The sequence below is a fragment of the Corticium candelabrum genome, chromosome 4, assembly GCF_963422355.1.
Source record: "Corticium candelabrum chromosome 4, ooCorCand1.1, whole genome shotgun sequence".
NCBI lineage: Eukaryota > Metazoa > Porifera > Homoscleromorpha > Homosclerophorida > Plakinidae > Corticium > Corticium candelabrum.
Window position 1 is genome coordinate 7,935,485 of NC_085088.1, and position 24,528 is coordinate 7,960,012.

The following is a 24,528-nucleotide window of genomic DNA, read 5'->3' on the forward strand; positions in this document are numbered from 1 at the left end:
GTAGGTGTTAGCCTCGCTTGGCTGGGCAGTGTACAGGGGACTGGACTACAGTCTAGCGGAAGATGAAGCGAGAGAGCTTCAAGAAGACTTGGAAAAGGTGATAACACGTATGACGGACAATAGCGGAGAAGACGAGAGAGACGTCGATTTTGACACTGTTATTGAGGTAAGATGTAAAGTAGGACGTCGGGTTGATAATATGGTGCGAGTGACATGGAGCATGATGTCAGACGGACGTCTGTACTTCCTGTCACTACTGGACGCGTCTCGGGGTGGGTGGTATGTCAGCATTTAGTAGGATTCTACATAATTTAATTCGTGTATAACACAATATGACTATAGTATACTAATATTAGATACCGCCTATATTCATCTGTAGGCTTGCCGAGTACGGCTGCCGTTGTTGGAGCAGACAGACAGTCACTACAAGTCTGTATGCAGATCTTTAGTCACCAGCGCTAAGAAACAAAGCTATAAACAGAATCATGACGTGCAGGTTGCAGAGGTAAACACAAACGTTGATATAATAGGAAATACGCATGTGTTATGTTAGTCTGCACACAGACATACGAGCTACAAGGAAAAATTTCTGCTTATGACACTTTGCCTGATGTTGTGCCTAATGAATGGGTAAGGTACTGAGTGTGTGATTGTGGTTATATGGCCTGATGTAGTGTGATGGTATGGTAGATGGTTCACTGGATGCATGTTGTGGATCAACTCAAACAAGGTGTGGAGTTGCAAAAGGTTTGCTTGAGTAGCTATACCTGTTTGTCTGGCATGATGTAAGTGTTTGTTGTATGGGTGGTAGATCATTCTGCCTGAAAAACCATCTAATAGAAAATATGAGTTAACACCCTATGAGAAACTCATGGAAAGTATCAAGCATCCACCTCAACTGAATTCTGCATTGGTTGATTGTTTTGTCCTAATGCTAGTTGCATTGATGAAACTGTTGCTTATTGCTATAGGAGCTTGCAGAGATTAGTGAGGAAGTGCAGTTACAACGAAGTCATCCTCATCTGAAACCTGTATGACTTCCGTTGTGTTGGTTTCCGAGTATCCATATAGATTGTTTAATGAATATGGATGTTGCATAGGTAAGCAGTAGGAAGTTGAGTTCAAAACCTGCAGATGTGCTGACTCCGATGGAAAGGTTGATTTTGGAAATTCAGTCTCCTTCTACGCTAAAGAAGACATGTACTCGAATTCAGTCAGGTGAATATCATCTGACAGACATTGCCCTTTCTTTCATTCTGTATTTTTCTAGAGCCAATATGTGCTGGCATGCTGCATGATCATGGGTGTTCTATGTTTACACGGAGAACATCTGCGTCGCCTGCTCCTGAGCGATCTCCTATGACTGTCAAACGGAAGTTAAAAGCAAGGACGTTATCAGAAATGTTCTCTGATGCAGAGAAAGTAGTTATTAATAGTCAAAATAGTAATGATTAACATTGATAATAAATGAGTGTTTTATTGCAGGAAAGTGAGACCTCTGAGACTGTGAGCAGCTCAAGGCTTACTCGTACTTTGACTATTGAAAAGATTGTATCATTTGATGGAGAACCTGTAGTAAGGCAGCAGCCAGCCATTGATCAAGAGAACCCAGGGTCTTCTCTACAAGGAGACACTGAACATTTGACTAGTTTTCATCAGACCTCTATACTATCAGTACCAACGAAGTCAGAGGGAGGTGATGGTGGTAGTGAGGCACTTGGTCTAGCTTCTTCTGTTGGACAGGTTAGTACTCTGGCTACTGGTGTAAGTTTGGGGACTGGTGGACTAGGTGTGAAGTGTGTAGATGCACAAGACAGGCGAAGTTAGCTCTAAACCAGCAATCTCTCTTGATGAATTGAGACACATCCGGGAGGTTTTAGACAGAGCTCTGTTGGAGTCTTTAGAAACTGAAGAAAATGCTTTGTATTTATCTTTGAAGATGGGCAAGGTAGGTTGTTGGCCATACATTGTTTTTATTAATTAACGTACTGTTTCAAGTGCTTCAATGCTGTCACATAACCAAACAGTTGAATGTGGTTTACAGAGAGCTAAGTACAAACTATGGAGCTGTATGAAACAGCTTCCTGGCATTCCATATTGGGTTATTTTATACTAGCCCACCATCCCGTTCTCCTCACGGGCAGATTAATTAGTTGTTAATAAATTTATTTATCATTGTATGCACACACACACACACACACACACACACACACACAAGCACACACACCAGCTCTCCTTTGTATAGCCTGTGGAGATAGAGAACAGCTGATCATGAAGATGGAAGTGTGAAAGTAACAAATTGGGAAAGGTGGGCGTTACTATAGGCGTAGAATGACATGACATTCAGGCTAGCAGCTGGACAGCATTCTCATGAAGAATTTCATTCACAGTTATATATCTCGTTCAACTATATCCCACTCAGAAAAGCTAGCGAGGATCCAGTATTCCAAAGTCTAGCTAGCAGCGAATTTCCCATTGAGGAACACATATCTGGGCAGCAAAATCATGGAAGTCATGTGCAGTTACTTGCTCACCCGTATATGGCTTGACACTCATGCGGATGAATTCGAATCTTGCTCTTCTCGCATTTTCTGTAGAAATCAACACATTCCCTGTGTAGCGCTCGTTGCTGGAAACGCTTAGGTCAGATTCGGTGCAAATGCAATGAGAATTTGGAGAGAAATGCAAGCTGTACACACACAAAAAAATGGACAAATGTTAAGCCCTTCACGTCTTTCGACGTCGACCTTGAGGTCAGTTGCAGAGATAACTCCCCCTGCCTCTAGAGACAGGGCCTCTGTGCGCTACGTGGAGTCTTGGGGCCAGCGCTACAATCCACCTGGAGCTTGGCCAGAGTCATCCAGGGGCACTGACAATGGCGCAGCTCTGGGACTGAACACCAAGGCCTACACGTACCCGTCTGCTGCATGATGTTGCTGCCAAGCCAGCGGTCTTGTCCACCCCAGTCAATGACCAGGTACTCATTTATACTCCTGAGTTGAGAGAAGTAAGTGTGGGTGAGTTTCTTGCTCAAGGAAACTGCGACAGTGTCGCCTCCACCAGGATCGAACCGTCAACCCTCATCACGGAATGCGAGATCTCGGATGTCATCACCAATGCTCTACCATCTGCTTCACCGTGCCGCGTGCACACACACACACACACCACAAACACAAACAGACACACCACACACACACACACACACACACACACACACACACACACACACACACACACACCACACACACAAACACAAACAGACACTATGGCTATATATGTATCCAGATTATCATATTACCAGTCCATGCATAAAAGCGCATGTGCCTATATGAACCAGTGTCCATATACCTCGGGTACTAGCTCATGCGTTGTTTATGAGGTTTGACCAGCTATCTCCTACTAGTAGTAGCAGAGTGGGTAGATGAGTGTCGGAAATCTATAGACAGAGACATTATAGCAAAAGAATGAAGATGTGGTATTATTGATTGTGATCTGTCAACAACAGGAAACTTCTTTTGATTACGTCAGCATCTATATAATGGTTCCACATCTGAAAAAGCCAGAGCATAGTTTCAGAGGCGTTGATGATAACGATGACAACAGTGACGACTACAGGGACTCTGAGACCGACTCTGAGACTTTTCTGATGAAAACATGATGCCTTATTGATTAACCCTAGTCGTAGTGAGGATTATAGCAGTTGCCTTACCGGAAGTAACGGATGACTGACTCAATGGAAATACCAACGCGACGGAAACGACTATGTAAACAACTTTGGAATGTATAGCGTGTGTTGTTTACTGGTAGCACTCGTGTACTCTAGACCTAAGGTTGTTGGAGCTTGTCCACTTAGTTTAGGCGGAGTGATGCAGGACATTCCAATTTTGATTACTGATCATGACTTTCAGTGTACCTTCAAGGTCATAGCAAACGGAGAGTAAGTGAACAGGGAGTAAGTGAACCTGCGACAAAGTGCCACACCGCAGTGATTTACTGTTTGATGATAAGACTGCCTGTCCTTTCTCAGCCACCTGTATAAACAAATGTTGGGATGCTTGGGTCTACTAGTGTGACTCATCCATATGCATAAACAAGTGTTGGGATGCTTGTGTCTAGGACAGTATTTAGACAGAAAGCTACTAAGAGTAGTAGGTTTGATAGTCTGAACATAATTCTAGTCAATAGAAGTTTAAGCACAAGGCCAGAATATCAACATGCGAAGGTATATGCATAAGTATGTATGCATGCGTCTGAGGCCGCCAGAGTCCCCATTCCGTAGTCTGCAGTCTGCGTTTCACAGCAACCCTTGCACTAGCTATTGTTGCATGCGATCGAAGCAAATCTCTAGACGACCTACACATGCCGCTCACAATAGAACGAGATTAAAGCAGCTTCAAAGAGGCTTAGCTGTGCTGTTTCACTGAAATGTGCTACAAGTTCTCACTGCCAGCATGTTGCTTTTGAAGTGCAAGGCCGGAACATTGACACGCAAAGGTATATGCATAAGTATGTACTCATGCGTCTGAGGCCGCCAGAGTTCCCATTTTGTAGTCTGCAGTCTGCAGTCTGCATTTTACAGCAATCCATACGACACTTGATCAGATGAATTTCAGTTGTTTACATAGGCACATGTGCTTCTATCTCTATCAACTTATCCTATTTTGGAAGATCCTGATTTCACATACAGGCACACTGCTTTTATGCGTGGTAATACGGTAATAACTAGTACAGAAACTGTATTTCACCGTTGCCCTCATTGCTATGAGCCTCTGAAAAGGATGATCAACTTGTGGCAAAGTTTTACGATTTAGATGCCATTTTGCTTCTAAGCACACAATTTGTAAAATCTATTATCTAAAATTGTACACAGTGACTGTCATTTCACATAACCACATATTCTGTCAAGCCTTTAAAATAGTATGTAATTGTTAAGGTAACAAGATTTGTACTGTGGGACACAGATGTTGTCTCTAGGTACTAAACGGTAAGTTCTCATATAATTGCAGTGCGTAAAGAAAACAATTTCTTTCCTGTTAGTCATTGCAGACAAGTATGTTCAGATCTTTTTAAGGAGCGTGATTGTGCTTGCGCATCTTTCACATGCCTTATTTCACAGCTAGGAGAGCATTCTGTAGCATTCCCCGGGGTTTGGAACGGTGTCAAAGGAAATTCTATACCCCTAAAAATGTGTCCCCTTGGACAGAATTTCTAGGATATTTTGTCCCCCAGACTCTTTTTAGGATATCGTGTCCCCAGGGGACAATATTTCTTAGGAAAAAACTGTCTCCTGTTAGGAAAAACTGTCCCCCAGAAGCAAACGTTTCTCTAAGTATACTTTAGGTGACCAAATATCCTAGGAAATCCTTTTTCTCTGACTTAGTTGGTACTGCACTGTAAATGAGCGGACAGTAACAACATTTAATTAATTTATAGACTTTGGGTTAGGGTTAGGTTAGAGTCAGGGTTTGGGTTAGGGTTGTGATATGTCTAATACCTCGTTTACACAAGCACTTGTACGTGGGCTGGGCTCGAGTCAAGTACATTGTGTAAACGCCTAGCGTGCTGGAAACCAGCCGCGCCATGCTCATTTTACAAATAGTGTGAAGCGAGATGGAGACTGTGTCTTATCCAGTTATGAAGCAACCAAGATGAGCAAGAAATTTAGCTTTTGAACTCTGTTGCTGCAACAGTCGCCTGGTGATAGACCTACGTCTTGTATAAATAGTACTGTACGATGTCTCGTATGGATAGTACGACATGTTGTATATGTTCTACGCATTTCTTGATATGACTGTTGTAAAGCCATAGAGAAATGCGGGCAGCTTGGCTTGTATCCATTGCAAATATGAGCTAACGCGAGCTATGTCAATTTGAAGTATCTAAGGCACATTAATGACACACCCATTGGCTTGCTTTTATAGTGTGTGTCGTGTAAACGCGGGCTGGTTTTACGAGCACGAACACGATGGTTTTGTTTAACCGCTTCATGTAGAATTGGTATTTGCTTAGGCGAAAATAAAAATGTGCTTTCGGACCACTGACTCATCTTTAATCTATGGCAAAACGCACACATACGGCAGTGGTTTGGCTTTAGAATGAAGGCACATGACACTGTGTCATGTGATTGTGCGCAGTGACCCACGTTTCCTTGTTTTTCGTATCACACAAACAACTTTGTACTGTAGTATGATCTTCTTTCGTAGAAAGAAACAGGGAGGAAAGCACGAAGGACCGAGCAATTGCAAGTCGTTCAAGATAATTTATGTGGAGTCTACAGCGTATGAACGACTGAGTTACTTATGAACTATAACTTGTTCTCTTTTACTGTCACAGTCGCCTGAAGCGTCTAGATATGTCCCTTGTCTACTCTAGTAGCTGGCCTCGGAAAGCAAGACCAAAACAATGCATTGTGTAGCACAGCAAGCATTTGGTCCGGTCTGCGGCCTAAGGCCTTAATGTACGTTCACGTCTACTGCGGTGCATCAATCAGTGAAATGTTCCTGCAATAGCGTGCATGGGCACAGCATTTGAAAATCACGACAAAGTCCATCAGCCACTGGGGTCCTGGTGGGACTTCGGGTGCCCACACCACAGTTGGGGTCGTAGTTGGTGCTCTTGCAAGTATCTGGCCAGGCTCCAGGAGATTGTTCAGCACGGCCCATAGCTCCTGCGTAGTGCACAGAAACTCAGCTATCTGGCTGGGGGCGTAACCGTAACGAACGGCAGCTCCTTATCCATTTACCATATTGCATTTGCCGTGTGTGTGTGTGTGTGTGTGTGTGTGTGTGTGTGTGTGTGTGTGTGTGTGTGTGTGTCACTGTTTGTGCATGTGTGTTCGTATGTAAAAGAGGATCTCCAAGAAGGCAGGTCTTGATCTTTACAGAATTTTACAAGCACGCGCCGAAATGATGGAGATCGAAAGTGAAGATGTCGTTGTCTTCCAGACTTCTCCTGAGACGACACGTGATTTCCTGTCGATTAAACTCGCCTCCACTTGCATGCAAATATCTCTAGAACGGTGCATCGATTTCTGACATCGAATGGTACACACGAAGTGTGTCGTTTATTGCCGGGGACTTTGAAAAAGGCAAGATATTTTTAGTGTATCTGGGTCTTGAAAAATATGCCTACCCTAGTTTGCTCGTGTACACGTGTTGAAGACCTGCCACATTCAATATGCCTGTTCCCAGCAGCGCCAGCAATGTCTTCAAACTGACGACGTCCAATGAGCTGTCGAAATGCCTGAGAGACGAGATGTGCCCGTGTAGGCGCGTCGAGTAGCTGCCATGTTTGATACACCTGTTCCCCACAATAGCAGCAACGTCTTCAACGGGATAGCAACAGGACTTTCAAATGGCTGTGAGACGTGACCTATGATTGAATTATATACTGGTGAGTAAGAATGACACGTGACTTCCCAGTGCCTGCTGCCTGGGTACATGATACTTGCTGCTACTTTTAGGGAATGGGACACTCGGTTACATTTCCATTTGTCTTTAACATTTTCAGAAAGCAAACAGTGAGCTAATTTAAGACAGAAAACTCGATGCTAATTTTTTGGATGGGATGTTTGGTTACATAAATTATCATTTGTCTTCAACAGGATATTCAGGATCTAAACATTTGGATACTTTGTCGCTGCTAATTTTTCGTAACGGGATCTAATTGAACAGGATAATAAATTTATGCAACACGAGACGTGACCTAGTATATATATATATATATATATATATATATATATATATATATATATATATATATATATATATATATATATATATAGGAACAGATTATCTGGGTGGGTACGTAACTGCATGTGACTTCCAAGTTTCTGCTGACCGGATATATATTTCTGAACAGGATTTTTGAAATGGGATACTTGGTTACATTTTCATTTGTCTTCAATGGGATATTATCTAACAATCAATAATCCAATCTGCTCGGGCGAAGAATGGGATCTCATTTTCTTGTCAAGTGAAACAGGTCATACTAATGAATTTCAAACTGACGAAAACGACCAGCATTTGGAATGCAACACATGTGCTTATTGTTATCACTGGTGTTAATTAGTGCCAGATGTCGACAACTCCACATGCCAGTCAAAGTGTCCAGCCCCCTGACACATTCTTCATGTTAATTAGCAGCTGCGGGTTTATCACTTTAGTACTTGTTTGTTGCCACCATGAATTAGACTGTTTTGGTAAAATCTCATGAATGTTGACAGTTTAATTGTGATTGGCTTTTGCTCGTTGTCTGTGGTTGCTATTTATGACCAAACGCAAATACTGCTTCATGATTTGATTATTTTGAATTTCATCAAAGGCATGGCACATGCTGAGCATGACAGGACATACCTTATAACTGGTTATTTCTGCAATCATGAGATTTCTGTGAATTCTGTGAAGAAATCACGAAACGCACAAATAAAATTTGCAGATATTTAGGCTTATCCTCGGAGTCCCAGCAACTCACTGTTTGGACACATGTACATGTGTACTTGTATCAGTAACTGTCTTCCTGGTTAGAACACAGAAATTTAAGACCGCAGAAATAACCGGTTATACGGTAGTCACACACAAATCCATCATCCAAGTACAGACTGTAGCAAAATTATGAAGCCACTCCCTCCTTGCACATGACTATACCAGAAGTTTGAATGACCATAGAATTATTTTAAAAAGCTTTTTAAAAAAATAATTAACCCTAGGTGCACATGATCTAGTGCTACAGTAATGCCTCTGTGGATGGCCGGACAACTAGATGGAAGGAAGTGGTGTCATTATATTACTAGGGATGCAATGACTCTATTGTGCACTTAACAGCAGTAGACACGATTCCTAAAGCTATCGGCAACCATCTTTTGTGCCGGTTTTGACAAATATAGCCCATTGCTCTAAGCCACTACTAACCAGACTCTCAGGCTTTGGTGCTATCTTGCCACAGTTGACTGCACAGAGAGGAAAATTATGCTTTGACGCTGCTTCACCACAGTAAGTGGTTTTGTACTTCTTTAGAATCTTAGCCTAACTATTTTTGTCTGCTTCAAACACAAATTCATATCTGGAGGTTACAGTAATTGTGTGGTATGAGGTGGTACTGTACTTGAAAAATTCTCCTTTAGTCACAATATCAACTGATATACTTTGTTTGGGTGTTCTTAAGTTAGTGACAATAATGACATAGTCCAGCCAATGATGTCATAGTGGATGTTTCTTTTTACAAAGAAAAGCAGAAAGAAGTTTGTATTTTAGGTCGTTCAACAAAAGTCTTTTGTTGAGGTATTTATTTTCTTGTTGAAAGTAGCATGCACTTCAAGATTCAGATTTCTGTCAAAGGAAACAAACCAAATAAGAAGCGTCCTCTATTGTTTAGAATAGAAAATGTGCAGTAAACTACAGTCTACAAAGCACTAAAGTGCTAAACCTTAGGGTGCTGTAATTTGCAGCGCAATGTGCATCCATCTCATTGTAGGCTATGCCCTCGGCCAACCCTCTTTGCTTGTGGAGTCATTATTGTTGAGTCATTATTGTTGAGTGAACACAACCCAAAAAGTTACAAGGCAAAGTAGGTGGATATGTCGAATTGTATTGTGTGTATGATAGTCCATTTCTTCTTTGTTATAGTGCTGATTTTTGCAAATATGTGACCAGATGTAGTAGGCAGTATCTGCTACAGTTAACAGAGCGATTACTAATGATTACAGGAGACCCTCAATTATCTGACCCCTTGATTATCAGATTGTATTCACAAAGCAGAAAATATGTCATAAGCCCTTTTGCGTAACCACAGTGACAAGGTGCAATAGTGAAGGCTTCCAGGATTAGATTCAACTGTTTGGTGATTGTAGTTTGCATACATAGTACACGCATTACGCCTGACTCTTTGAGCAATCATTTTAAAGGTAAAGGAGGTACGGGTATATGCTAATTAGATGATAATAGAACATTCGCTAATGGCTATCCAACAAGTCCCTAGCACGCGAGTGAGACACAACGATACAGACAACACCCTCTCGGGGTCTTTCGATTGCTTGACCATATGGTTCGCTGTTCGGCCTGTGGTTTTGTAGCCGCTTTAGAAATGTGGCTGGCATCTGGGCACTGCTGCTGCTGTCGCTGCACTTCTGGTGGCGTGTCAACCGGTGGTGTCTGCTCGCTGCGGCTACATTTGAGATATACTTCTATATTGCTTAGCATATACAGCTTGACCGCACCTTCCAGTCTCCTGATATGTTTCATCTGCGTATCACTAGCGTATTATACATGTTGTAGAGTTCATACCCAAAAAATGGACTAGAACTCCGAGGTACGGTTGAAACTTCACCACTTCGATTATTCATTCTTTTCACTCATTCGACCCCTATTTCTCCGTGACTTGCCCAAAGGAGGTCAGTAATCGAGAGTCTACTGTACAGACTTGAAACGTCAACTGAATCATGTCTAGAAATTAATAAACCTTGTAAATATCTACTAAATTCTTTCTACTGTACTAAAAATTTCTAAAAGTGTGACTTCCGGTTCGAAATGGTTGTGGTCATAATGTTGCAAAATGATGTTGATGGTGTGAAACCTTTGATTGTCTATTCGTTGTTTGAGCTCGCAGAGCTTCCAAATTGCGGGCATTTGCAGCAGAGGCACCAACCTTTCATTAGTTGAAGTGAGTGAAGTCGGACAGCAAGTGTGAGTTAGGTGATGCCGCGAGGTCGGCAGCTCAATCTTTGACATAAAATTGAAGCCTTGAGAGAATGCAGTCTGAGTAAACACAACATCGCTAAAACCGTCGGTGTTCCACGTGGAGCTGTGACAAACTGTCTAAAAAGATTAGGGGCAGGAACAACAAGTTGTAAGAAATGATTTGGTCGGCCCAGAAAACATCTGACAGAGATGACCGCTTTCTGGAGGTGATAGCAAAGAGAAATCACTGTTTCAAATCGCACCAGCTGAAATGAGAGTTTGAGGAGAGCACGGGGCAAGCAGTTTCCAGATCTTTGGTTTGTCATTGGCTTGTGGAAAGAGAAATGCATGCTTGGCAACTGGCAGCCATTTACAGGGATTGGATGATCGAACATGGGAACACGTACTGTTTAGTGTCGAGACGAAGATAAGCATGAGAAATGATTGCTGACTGTACGTGTGGCTTTGCAGAGAAGAGCTGGTTCCGGATGTTGTCTGCCTATTGTAAAACACATGGCAAGTGTGATGGTCTGGTGCTCCATGGCGTTCCATGGTGTGGGAAGTCTTCATAAAATCGACGTGAGATTGAACACTGTGGAGTATCCAGGGCTCGAAAAATAGGTCGTCAAGTTGTCATTTGATGAGTTAAATTTTGCAACTGACGACTAACGTTCTAGTGTAGGTCGTCAAATGACGACTAGAGCAGACTAACGCTAGTTTGTAATGGCTTTCTCGGTATGCAGGGGATAACTGCACTGTACTGAAACATACGCCGCTTTGACGCTCACATTCGGGCATTTGTCATACAATGACATGTACGCATAGTATGTTACTGCCAGCAGTGTGCCGTATGTTGACAAACTGCTCATATCCTGGATAATGAAACTGGGCGTGCAAGAGCCATCTCAGAATTCCGACAAAGTAAAGGCATGAGTTTGTGACTAGGGAGCAGTGGAGACAATGGTAAATCCTGTAGGTCGAAATAGGTAGATATGATTTTAGTAACTTCCGCAATGTGATATGTGGAAGTCTGGTTGAAACCCCGCCGTGTTTTGACAAAGGTGGTATGCGTTTAATTTGCTAATGCAATTAGCTATCACTATTGTCTTCCTTGACTCTGTGAAGATGTCTAGTTCTGTAAAATCTAGCACATCATTTCCATTGGCTCAGCGGTAGTGTGTGTGTCAGTTGCATGCCATTGGAGGAATTCTGTGCTGTATGCTTGCACTGCACTGAATTCTAGAAGGCCATACAAAATGGTGGCATGCCACTAAACACTATGATTGATATCAACATGACACCCTAGACTAAAAATTTTGACTACCTAAAAATTTTGGAGACTTGTCAAATGACGACAACTACTTGGATCAATTTTTCAAGCCTTGAGTATCAGCTATCCTTGCAGATAAGACTCTGGCAGATGCATACGCTGTAATCAGCCATGACTTTGTTTTTCAGCAGAACAATGCCCCAGTTTACTTCACCAAATCGACATGCCATTGGTTTTGTGACCATAACGTCAGTGTTTTGGACTGGCTTTCATGCTCACTTGACGCCAGCCCAATTGAGAACCTGTGACAAGACTTGAAGGTAGCAGCAAACGCTTGTCACCCTCGAGACAGAACTGTGAATAGCAGTGCAGGCAGTGTGCCATGATATTCCTTTAGCAAGAGTACATGCATTAGGTAGTAGAGATGTTCCTTGACGAGTTGGGTCAAACTGAAAGCAAGGAAGAAACACGAAGTATTGAGACTAACTCACACTGTCAGTTAATTTGTCATGACACTCTCAATTTGGTACACAGTATTGAACCATCCACACTTGTGTGTGTGCTTTTTACTGGTTTTTGTAGCCTTTTCTACTAAGTACATGTATAATGTTTTTGTATCATGTATATATAGATTTAATGTATAGCATAATGAGGCAAGTTTCTATGCAGAATTGTTGTGTGTTGGTTAGGTGTGCAATTCATGTCATGATACAAGATTTTCTTTCTTTGATCGGAACAGGACTTGTGATGTGTGCATAAAGTGAGTTATCATAATTATTTGTTTGTCATATGCAGAAATTGCCAATGTGTATTGTCTGCTTATTGTAGGCGTGTTTGTTCCAAGTGCCTTTCAAAGGTGCCCTTTTTTGGCACCATCTATAAGCGTCATAATTCATTTTAGTTTGCTCTTGCTTTTATTATCTGGTTTAGGTATCTATGCCAGCTCATTATGTTGATGAAAAATTTGTGCAACAGCATAAGTCTAAGCCTGTTCAAAGGTCTCAATCTTTTCATTTAGCAAGACGGCCTAGTTTGAGACGGAGTTTCAGGAAAAAGTTTATTCGTCCCGTTATTGATCATAGGAAGATTGATAATCCAGTTGCAGTGTATGATGATGAGGTGGACACATTGGGTGGGCCAAAGACAGTTGAGGTTAATATATGTGCTCTGTGTCGGAAACTTCTTGGTGGTGTGGATGGGGGAGGACAAAAAGGATTAGGAAATAAACTGATGAATTCACAGAGATTACCATTGACAACAGAGCTTGTAAGTAGTGACAAACAAATCGGTCATCTACCTGCCATGCAGTGTGATGGTCGTACATCCGGCAGGACTAAACGATCGCTTTCTCGACTGTCTCAAACTCAAGATAGGTTCTATAGTGAAGAGGTGTTTGTGTAATAACGCATTCTACTATGATTGACTTGAATTGGCATTTTGTAGGTTTAGTAGGCCTCTGTATACTTTGCTACAGGAATTTCTTGTATGATTGATAGATAATAATCAGAAAATCAATCAAGTAATTGTAGTATTGTTATTGATTAATATTTGGATTGGAAAGTATGTATCGTTTATTCAAGCAGATTGATAGATTCTGAAATATATACTACTTTGCAACTATTCACATTTTGAATACAGCTACCTGGTATGTGTGAAATTTGATATCAACACTAACTGATACGCCCATTACAGTAGCAAGAGCTAGAGAGCGGTGGTAAATATCGTTACAGTTTAGTAATTAACTACTGATTAACAAACAGGTATCGAGACATATCGGTGGAAGACAAGGATAAGCAGAATATGAGATACTTGAGATGTGTTGCCAAGAATGGAGAAGGTTTGGCTACTAATACTGAATTGATTCCTCACCATGCAAAAAAACTGACCAGCACACACAGTTGCTTTCTCTTTCAACCAGACTAGAGTTCCAAGCAAAAGCAGAATGATGCAAACGTCACCTAGAATCACTTTGGCATAGGTGCCACTTTTATAGGTTAACGTATAGCTTTACTGAACAGTTTCTGTATCTTGTGTGTCCAGAACATACTGTACTATAGATTTGCAAGCTGTAGTACGATGAAATCTATTATGTCGTCATCATCCTCTCAGTGTAGGGTAAGTGGGGTCTTTACCCTCAACTGGGCGCCCACCAACCCGACAGGTAAGTCCCAGAGAGGTACTTGTTTCCGTGTAATCCGTATGGCTTTTAGTAACTGGCTTATCATTTATTGATTGCGTGAGCTACGGGGATTTCGCTATATGTGTCGTTATGCCCCTCCATAATGGGCAAGTGGGGTCTTTAACCCGATCTGGGCGCCCACCACCAACCCGGTAGGTGAGCCCAGCAGGGTACATGTTTCTGTGTAGTCCACACGACGATCAATGACTAGCCAATTCGATATAGATTGCAGGCATTACGGTAACCGCGAACTCGATACAGCACGCCTAGTGGATATCAGTAACCACCAGGAAAGCACTGAACGTCACCGTCGTGCTCAACCAGATCAGTCTGGTTTGTAAAGTCTCTTACAAGTACCGGAAGCAAACCTTGCTTCAGAAGTACTTAGACCATCACGGCTGTCTCGAAAGAAGACATGATCGACTTTACGAAAGATCCGAGTAGATCCCAGAAGCACTGTTTTCTGTAAGTGCTGCAGGTTGTGATAACCTGGAATAATGTCCAGCCTCCGTGCAATACCTGCGTACACTGTGCCCAAAGCTTCCAAGACCACCGAAACCACTAGCGTTTGACAATACCACATATCTCCACTCGCAAGTCGCTGTACTTCTCCACTTCTCAGCATGTTTCTTGCCAATGGTGCCATCAGCAGGACAGCTGATATCAATAAGAAGATAAGTGTTTGTCTTCTTATTTCTGAGACAGATGTCTGGACGATTGGTTTTGATCTTCTTGGCAGTGGGGATGGTGGTATCCCACATCATAGTAATGTCATCCGTCTCCACAAGCTTATCAGGATGATGCCGGTACCATCTGCTCTCCACTGGAACCCTTAAATGGCAGCAAACATCCCAGTGAATGATGGAGGCCAACTGATTGTGTTGATCAGTGTAGTCCATCTGTGCCAAAGCACTACGGCCTGCCACAATGTGGTCAACTGTTTCCAGGCGTACACTGCACATGCGGCAAGTAGGACTGACATCACAATGTAGAATCTTGCATTCATAGTACCGAGTCCAAAGAGCTTGGTCTTGAGCAGCAACAACCAGTCCCTCAGTTGCAGCAGGAAGATTGGCTGACTCTAGCCATCCGTAGGTCTCTTTCATGTCTACAGGTGGTTGCTCAGTGAGACGACGACACTGCCCGTGTATAGGCTTCCCGCTCCAGGACCGCACTCGAAGAGAACTGCAACAAGTACGGTAATGTCTTGCATCTGTTTCAGGCGCTTGCTCAAAGCCACCTTCAACCGAGATGGATGCATTCCTGTGTAAGCTCTGCGACTTGTCGTCCGAAGCAAGACTCCTCCGTAGCTGTGCAGTAAAGCGACAAACCATGCGCTTGATCGAGTGTGAAGATTTTCCGGAGTCACACTCCCGTATCCTCTGTATGAAAGGATCAGAACTGTCAGCAAGGTAACAGCTTAGCCTCACAATACAAGACTGATGCAGGGGCGGCGGAGCGAGTTGAAAGTTGAGGGGGCTGAAAGGGTAAACATTACAGAAAGCAGAAATTCTACAGCATAAAGTTGATAAAGTTGGGGGGGCTCTAGCCCCCCCATCCCCCCCCCGGCTCCGCCGCCCCTGTGATGTGTCGACTCAATCTTTTGTAACCTCCTACCTCCATCACTGCAAGGAGTGTACAGTCGATCAACGTCTGCAGAAGGATGGTGGACACAGTGCAGAGAGGATCTTTCTGGTCCGTCGATCGAGCTGCTGCAGGTCCGTGCACCCCAATGATGCCAAACTGTAAGTGAGAACCGGTAGCGCAAACCCATTGATGGCTAGAATCTTGTTCCGACCATACAACTCAGTCCGGAAAAGCACCTTCACTCTGCGGAAGTACTCACGACGGAGTCTCTCCCGCATCATGCTATGCTGAATACCGTTACTCTCATCTACTCCCAACTATATATCCCATGACAGAATGCCGCGGCAAATCAGCTACGTATCTATTATGTTTCTCGCATTCATTGTGAAGTTTCGTCGCGAATTCAGTAAATTTTTTGCAGCGGACTCACGGAGAACTCAGCTGTGTCACGATGATTTCGCTCTTGAGTCACAGCGAATTTTCTATAAATATCGATATGTGATCGTTGTGAATTCGCTGTGACTTGACGTCGAGGAAACACACGCATGCGTATTGTGATGACAGGTTTGAATGGTTTTCAACCATACTTCACTATTGAACTGAACAGTCTCAACTCTACTCTAGTCAACGTTCTTCTTGCCACATGCAAGGCATTTGTCAGTGATGGCCTTAGCCATCTTTTGCCATGAATCTTTGAGATTCTCTTCCTTCGACAGTAGCCTCGTACCAGACCCTCTCACGCCGTCTTGCCCGGTTCCCGTATAACAGGACAACAGCCGTCTTGCCCGGTTATACGGGAACCGGGCAAGACGGCGTGAGAGGGTCTGGTACGAGGCTACTTCGACAGAGGGAAGAGTTTGAAGCAGTGACCTAGGACAACAAATGCAACAACAATCATGCTGACTGACACAATTTACTCTACAGTTTGCGTGTTGTCATACTTCGGATGGCTTCTAGTATCTTTGGATCTAGTGGCTGTTTTGATCCTTCACGTGAACCATTGCAAGTAGAGGCTCCCAAGACAGCAGGCTCAAACACAATGTCAAGAAGCCCTAAGGCCAGCTGGTTCCTCCGCCCCGACTCCAGCTCCACCCTTCTCAGTGCCACTTTATCCACAAAAACACTGCAGGACACATCACCAACTGGGACGGTACTTGCTAAGAACAGAAATATGGAACAACATAGTGTTCGGAAGAAAACTGAAATGTCATCTGTAACGTACAAGCTGTTTCATCAGAAAGCACTGCCTTCTTCGGACTGCCATACTGTTGAGGTGTTACTTGTTCACCAGCAGTTGGAGTATGGGTAGCAAGAGACTACAACAGAGAAATTTGCGAGTTTATACAACTAGTAAAAAATCACAGATTTCAAGTACTGTAATAGAACCCAACATGCAGTCATATAGTCTCTACAATGTTCAAGAGAAGAGGATACATACACAATAACTATCAGCCTACTCCAAAAGAAAACACAGGTTGGTAAGAGTTGTTTCTGGATGCTCAGATACATGGCCACACCAAAACTTTTTCAAACAAAACAGTTAGAGTTCTAAAGTGTGGGCAATAAAATACTTGCATGCATTTACCATACACCTCAAACTCGCCATGTAAGTACACGTCTTGCTGACTCACAACACAAATTCCATGCAAACACGCAATTTAAACAAGTTATTGTACTAAATGAGTACGTATAATTGCTTTGGAAAACAGTAAGATGTACATCGATGCTGCATGTTGTTTGCCCAGTCTTCAAATATGTGATGTTTTTAGACAAAGCAAATTGAAACTTCACATACAACCTAGCTCCTCCCTAACCTTGCAATGCATAGCAGCTCGAGAATAGGGTAAGCTAACTGTTCAAAAAGGACATATCTGAGACAAACCTACTACCATTACTGTAAAGCATTGTCTTACTCTATGTCATCAAGACAACCACAGATGACCAGACCACCTAGAAAATTGGGTATAAAGTATACATTCCACTGTACGCTCCACCTAAAAAACAAATGTGAATACTACTGCCAACAAAGGTGGTCATTTGTGGTCATTTTGATTACATACTAGGGAAGAATGATCGATGCAGTGATGCTTCTAGTCTTACAGTGTTCACAAGCATGACAAGATGAGGAGAAAAGTGTTTTGAGACTCACATATTGTCATACACAACTACTAGGCCAAACCATACCAACTCAGTGCGGGTAGCCACAACGTAAGACAAATTGCCTGGCTATTAAAAAGCAACAAAACTCGCTTTTGACTTGGTATCCTTTAGGATTTTTTCAATATTGCATACTCTCTCAACGACCTCCTTCACATGCTTCTCCAATGACTGCAGTGCAAACATGATTGCAACTTGGCCTGTTTCCTCAGGAGATGGCTAGAAACAGAAGCAGTCAGAAATCTTATGTTTAACTTAAAGCAAAAAAAGTCTTACATCATGTTCACCATAGACAATATCACTCATATCAAGGCACTAAGCAGAATCAATCACAAGCAATATAATCATCACTGCAAGGTAATCAGGGAAGGCAAAGCAACCAACTTTGCTAGATTCAAGTAACTCCTTTGATTTTTCTTTTGTCTGAACATAAAAAGCCAATTAGTGTCAGAATTGGATCCAACATATGCACCATGCTGATGCTGTAATAAGTATATGACTACCTGGCCACTATTACTAAAAGGTTCAGAGTCTTCCAAATCATCATTGCACTAAATATTTAAAAGGAACTGATCTGCCTGAAGTACCAGTTAGGAATGTACATGCATCGATTATGATTGAAATTTACCATAAAGTCAGCTGCAGCTTTGAGTAAAGAAGCATTTTTTGAGACACATGCCTCCCTCCGGGCTTTAACAGCTGCACTGTTTTTCTTCTTTCTTGTCTCAACTACTTCAGAGACTTCCTGCTCAAAATACGAATTGATACCACCTGCAGCTATTTAAAACAAAAATGTATGACCTTTGGTATCTAATTCAAGTTGTCTCTTGACTGCCCCTGAACTGCACACTAGAGAAAGAAACAATGTTTGTTTACTTTGCAATCATATGACAGAATAATTGCTACAACATTCATTACAAACAGCAAGGATGCAAGACACTGTTAGCTGCCAGTGTACTTCTGACACAGAATGTAAAAATTACAAGATGACATCTATACCTACTTAGAATGAATAAAATTTGTGAACTTACAGCGAGGAACTTCGACGACTCTTGCGTCATAAAACTTCTTCATGGGGCTCCAATAAGCCATTACTGGATCTCCGACAGTAACAGTACCGTAAGCGATTTCGTCGCAGTTCGCGCTCCTCAATTTCCAAGATTTGGATCTGAAAACAGTTCGAGTTTGGCTGTCCTGGGGAAACAATACTTTAAGATCGACATGATCATCGATTATGGCACGTTTTAGTTGTTCGAATTCGAAGCGGTTTCATAACAAGATCGTTTCGACTAGGCAACGCTCTCAACACGCGATGAGGCCGCGCTAGTTCGTCAATCGACATTGCAATCGCTTCGGATTCGCCACCGCTTCGAATTCGATCTGAATACGTGAATGTCGAAGCGAATTCGAGGCGATTTGCTGCTACCCGCTGTGAACTCGCGGCGCGACTCTGTCATGGGTACTTGTAGACTTGACCCGATTCCAGACAGTTGATGGTGTCCGTTTTTCCTAGCGTCACTCCAGAGTTGTGTCCAGATAGCCTGCTATTGACAAAGTGTGCAACAGCACATTTGTCCAGACCAAACTTCATCTAGATGTCATTATTATTATGTCGTCATCACCCTCTAGGTAGGGTAACTGTGGTCTATTACTTCAGTGACACTGAAGTTCCCATGGACTTCTTCCCTGAGTCACGGGTACTAACTGGAATACCATGTCCGTGGGGCACCCTTTTGGAGGGTTCAGTAAAAGAACTTCACGCACGCACACACGCACGCACGCACACACGCACGCACACACACGCGCGCGCGCACACACACACACACTTCACTTCACGCTGCGTTCATTTCAATAAAAAACGATGCAGGCCAAGGTCACCATAGGCTATATCGGCGGAGTGGATGTTCTCTGACAGCAGAAACGCTCGTGGTTGTGGAGGCCTTGTTAGCGGAATGTTTGGTTACAGTACTGACATTGACTAGTCAGGGACTGACCATGTTTCTGTCTCTGGTAGTTTACAAGGCCGGCATGATTTACAGCAGTAAATCCACAACCATCAAAGCTGCAGTATAGCTATAGCAAACTCTGATGTCGTTTGCCTTGCTTCGCGGCGACGTTTCTGCTCATCCTTGCGGTATTTCTCTTGTTCTTCCTTCTTGAAATTTACTTCCTGTGTGGCAGCCCAGATCTGATGCCTTCACTCATTCCTATCTTCTGCTAGTATCCTCCAAACCCCATCAAGATTGCAATTCCTTAAATCCCTCAGTACCAAATTGTTCCATCTCATTCTCTGGCCTCCGACTGAACGTCTACCTTGGGGTGATGCACACACCAAAAGCTTCCTTGGTAGACGACACTCATCCATGCGCAAGATGTGCCCCAATAACTGAAGAGGTCTCTGTGTCAGCATGGTGGAGATTCTTTGTAGGTTGGCTATCTTTCTGATGGAGGTGTCTCTCTTCCCGTCCCATAGAGACACTCCAAGGATGGAGTGGAGGCTTCTCATCACAAGCTCTGTAAGCGATGTATCTGCGGCTCCAGAAGTACTGCTGTTTCCAAACCATATAAAAGAATGGAAAGAACTACAGAGACAAAGATGTTCAGCTTGGTACTAGACTTAATCTTCCTCTGGTGCCAAATGATGCGATTAAGTGACCCATATACCTGAGATGCGTTGGTTATCCGTGTTGATATCTCAACATCCATGGAGCAATTATTAGAAAGATAACTTCCAAGGTACTGAAAGTATGGTACCACCTCAACTGGATCACAATCAGGATGCAAGGAAATGGGAGATGGAGAATGGGCATCAGCTCCAGTAGGACAGCTAGAAGCTTGGTCTTCTTGTAATTGATGGTAAGCTCCATGTGATGGCAAGACGAATCCAGAGATTTCAGCAAGGAGACTAGAATTTCATAAGAATCAGATATCAATGCCATATCATCAGCATATTCAAGGTCTGACACTGACACCTCTGATGTAAGCTTCTTCCTGTTTCCTACCAGGTCAGCATCCAGACGATATGACAAGCACACACCTACATCGGGTTGGTGATCAGTAATGACAAGTCGAATTACAGAGTCAAAGTAGAGGTTGAATAGGGTTGGAGCAAGTACACAACCCTGTTTGACACCACTAGAAACAGAGAAATGATCTGAGATTTTACCATAGGTCCTTACAGCGGCAGAAGTGTTACTGTGCAATGCTTCAATGATTTTGAGCAGCTTATATGGCAAGTGGTAACAATACTGAAGAACAGACCAGAAAGCTGCTCTATTGATTGAATCGTAGGTCTTACGAAGGTCTACAAAACAGATGTATAAAGAACGATGGTACTCCCTGGCTTTTTCCATCAACACCCTGAGAGAAAAGAGTTAGTCGGTGCACCTCTGCCCTTGCGGTAACCACACTGGTTCTCACGCAAGAGGGCCTCCGCTCTGGGTTTGATCCTGCATGTTCAATTTAACACGAGTAAAAAGCTTGCTGGGAATGCTCAGGAGTGCAATGCCTCTATAGTTGTCGCACTCGGAACGACTTCCCTTCTTGTGAAGAGGGACAATGAGGTGGTTCAACCAATCTGAGGGGATACTCTCGCTGCTCCAGATGAAGTTGAACAGTGAAGTAAGCCAGCAGATGGTTTCGCCTCCTCCAACTTCAGCAACTCAGCAGATATGCCGTTTTCTCCTGGAGCTTACACACACACACACACACACACACACACACACACACACACACACACACACACACACACACACACACACACACACACACACACACACACACACACACACACAACACACACCACACACACACACACACACGCACGCACACGCACACACGCACGCACGCACACACACACACAAACACGCGCGCACGGCGCACGCACGCACGCACACACCATAGGATAGTGTGCTGCGCACTATGGTATGACTGTGGTATTTGTATTTGTATTTGTATTGTATTTGTATTTCTTTTACTACGGAAAACCCTCAACTCAGCGGTCGATCTTCCGGGTACCGTACCAAGCACACATACATGAATATTTACGCTAACATGCATACTAAGCAGTCTAGGTGAAACATTATCTAATATTTAGAACACATGAATCTAACTGTAACAGAAATTCCGTAGATGCTGCTTAATTAAAATTAGAGACTTTAGAGACTATTCTTAGCCTACATGGAAGAGAATTCCAGAACTTTTGAGCACGATAAAATGAAGACTGCCAAAGTGCTTCAGTGTTTGGATTAGGCATATGTAGTCCTGATTGAGTAAGACGAGTGTGATAATGATAATTTTCAAGAGAGTGATACCGGAAGTTGACACTGCTAGGAGCTAGAGAATGTAGACACCGGTGACCGAGTGTACCTAGGTAGGAAGAGTGTCTGGCCTGATGTGATTGGAGACCAAATTTAGAGAAGACAGAAGACATATTTCCAGTAGATTGCCTTGGTTTCAGGCCAGAAAGTACTCTCAAAAACCTTTTTTCAACTCTCTGAATCCGCTTTGCTATGCCCGCAGTCCCATTATTCCATACAACAACGCAATAATCTAGATCAGATTGAATCATTGATTTCACTATAGAGAGTGGTGGTCATGTGCCTCGCAAGCCCACAAGGAAAATACAAACTGCGAGGTTTCCACACAGCTATACATAGAAGAGCGTCACTATTAACTGTAGATTTGCAAATAGTTTAAAAGCGTTTAGACGCAAGTCTTAAAATAGTTTTGAGGCACTACGCAGAGCCGTCTAGCGGTTCTGGCGCTATGCAGAGCCATATATGGCTCTGGCGCTGTATCTCCTCGGACTTCCAAACAGAACGCGTGCAGTTATGGCGGCAGTTGATGTGAATGGTCTTGACGTACAGTTTCCCTTTCAACCGTATAGTTGCCAACAGGAATATATGGAAAAGGTTCTTCAGTGTCTACGCGAGGTGCTAGAACAAACACCATTTTTACTGCTGTTAGACATAGAGTGAGTGAGCGATCTCTGTTTGCTAATATTTCAGAGAGAAAATGGAATTTTGGAAAGTCCTACTGGAACGGGAAAGACGCTTAGTTTGTTGTGCACATCACTAGCTTGGCAACAGGACTTGAAAAGAACGAGAACGTTGGCTGGAGCTGCTGATTTATCTGATGAATTACTCACGCAGTCATCAGGTGTCGAACCTTCATGTGACTGTTTATTATACGTGCTACTGGTTACATGTGCTTTCATAATTTTACAACCGAGTTCAGTTGATAAGTAATGAATCATTGAAACATTAAAATTTAGATCATTCCAAACATTTATATTGTTTACCGTATAAAATTTCTCAAACAGCGATACAGAAATTGATCGGCCGCTTGTCTGTCTGTCTGTTTGTCTGTTTGCCGTTAACGCTACGTCACAATATTCCATATTTGGCAATAGCCTATTATAGCAAGTGGTGTTCTAAATCGGTTTCAGGCGGTGTGAGCACAGCCTATCTACCCAAAATGAAGGTAGAAGTGTACACAATTGTGATAGAATGCACTGATTTTGCATTATAACTGTGAGACGGATTTTAGCCTAGCTATATGGCCGTCTCAAAGAATCTAGTTTTCTGACAACATCGTACGATGATAGCACGGTAGACAAACTTCTAGTGAGAAAAGCGTCTAGTGGTGTGTCGACTCAACGGTGTTGCAGTGAGTAGTTGAGTTGCCACTTCCGGCTTAGCATGGCGTTCACCATGCAACTTTCCTCTCCCCATACAAGGTCTCAAATTGTGCTGTTGACTTCGCAGGTGTTCAGACAATGAGCCCGTATGTCATACTATGTAACACGTGTCTTCTGGGATTACCGAAGAGTCTTAATCTTATGTATTGCAATAAAATGCCTATTTCGTCGTGGCGGAGCACATGGAGCTATATGGACCAGCGTGCTAAAAACAAAAGCGAGGCCCTACGGGAATGGACGTTAGCTGACGGACTGTAGATCATAAATTTCTCTGTAAAATGCTTCCTATCAGTATCGTCATGGTACTGAATTAGTTAACCTCAGTTTGCAATACTATATGATGGCTGGTGCTTTGTACCAGTGCATCAAAGTATGTTGCCTAGGTGGGGCAGGTTGATGTGATCTGATGCAATGTGATGCACAAGATAGAACTGAGTTCTATTGTCGAGTTTGACTGGATACATTTGTGAGTTTGATTAAAGATGATGTAATTACAATGGCAGTTAATTAAGGCTGTAAACACGTGGTACATCTGGGAATTTAATACACATTAGTAAGGAATGTTGACGTATAAGGCTGTGTGTGTGTGTGTGTGCATGTGTGTGCATGTGTGTGCATGTGTGCGTGCGTGCGTGCATATGTGGCTGGCGTCTCTAGCTCAGTTGGTTAGAGAGTTACATTTGGAGAATGGAAACATCCAGGACCTTTGGGTCGCAGATTCAAGTATGGGATAGGCACAGGCGTAATTCCCTTAGGAAATGAACTCACATGCAGTTGCCTCTCTCAACTCAGGAGTATAAATGAGTACCTGGTCATTGAGGTAGACATGACCGCTGGCTTGGCAGTCACATCATGCAGCAGACGGGTATGTGTGGGCCTTGGTGTCCAGTTCCAGAGCTGCGTCATAGTCAGTGCCCCTGGATGATTCTGGCCAAGCTCCAGGTGGATTGTCAGCGCTGGC

The 24,528-nt window shown here is 43.0% G+C and overlaps 2 protein-coding genes and 2 long non-coding RNA genes across 4 annotated transcripts in view; 3 read left to right on the forward strand and 1 right to left on the reverse strand.

The window, feature by feature from the left end:
• Positions 1–2,635, forward strand: part of LOC134178346 (protein spire homolog 1-like) — a 3,095-nt gene extending 460 nt beyond the window's left edge. Inside the window, exons 3-12 of the mRNA XM_062645209.1 lie at positions 5–166; positions 380–505; positions 565–630; positions 691–747; positions 812–913; positions 972–1,031; positions 1,101–1,218; positions 1,271–1,422; positions 1,486–1,743; positions 1,805–2,635. Coding sequence (XP_062501193.1) covers positions 5–166; positions 380–505; positions 565–630; positions 691–747; positions 812–913; positions 972–1,031; positions 1,101–1,218; positions 1,271–1,422; positions 1,486–1,743; positions 1,805–1,984 — 1,281 coding nt within the window. The 3' untranslated portion in view covers positions 1,985–2,635. The remainder of the gene's footprint in view (positions 1–4; positions 167–379; positions 506–564; positions 631–690; positions 748–811; positions 914–971; positions 1,032–1,100; positions 1,219–1,270; positions 1,423–1,485; positions 1,744–1,804) is intronic.
• A 9,100-nt stretch (positions 2,636–11,735) lies between these two features.
• On the forward strand, positions 11,736–13,576 carry LOC134178635 (uncharacterized). Its single transcript, XR_009969661.1, has 3 exons — positions 11,736–12,703; positions 12,772–12,799; positions 12,874–13,576. It is a non-coding gene; the product is annotated as an uncharacterized LOC134178635 (long non-coding RNA).
• A 3,084-nt stretch (positions 13,577–16,660) lies between these two features.
• On the reverse strand, positions 16,661–17,657 carry LOC134177871 (uncharacterized). The gene is made up of 3 exons (XR_009969565.1): positions 17,623–17,657; positions 16,932–17,025; positions 16,661–16,866 (listed from the first exon to the last, which is right to left on the reverse strand). It is a non-coding gene; the product is annotated as an uncharacterized LOC134177871 (long non-coding RNA).
• Positions 17,658–22,693: 5,036 nt separating this feature from the next.
• LOC134178407 (regulator of telomere elongation helicase 1-like) overlaps positions 22,694–24,528 on the forward strand; it is a 47,379-nt gene continuing 45,544 nt past the window's right edge. The window contains exons 1-2 of the mRNA XM_062645286.1: positions 22,694–22,800; positions 22,876–23,026. Coding sequence (XP_062501270.1) covers positions 22,699–22,800; positions 22,876–23,026 — 253 coding nt within the window. The 5' untranslated portion in view covers positions 22,694–22,698. The remainder of the gene's footprint in view (positions 22,801–22,875; positions 23,027–24,528) is intronic.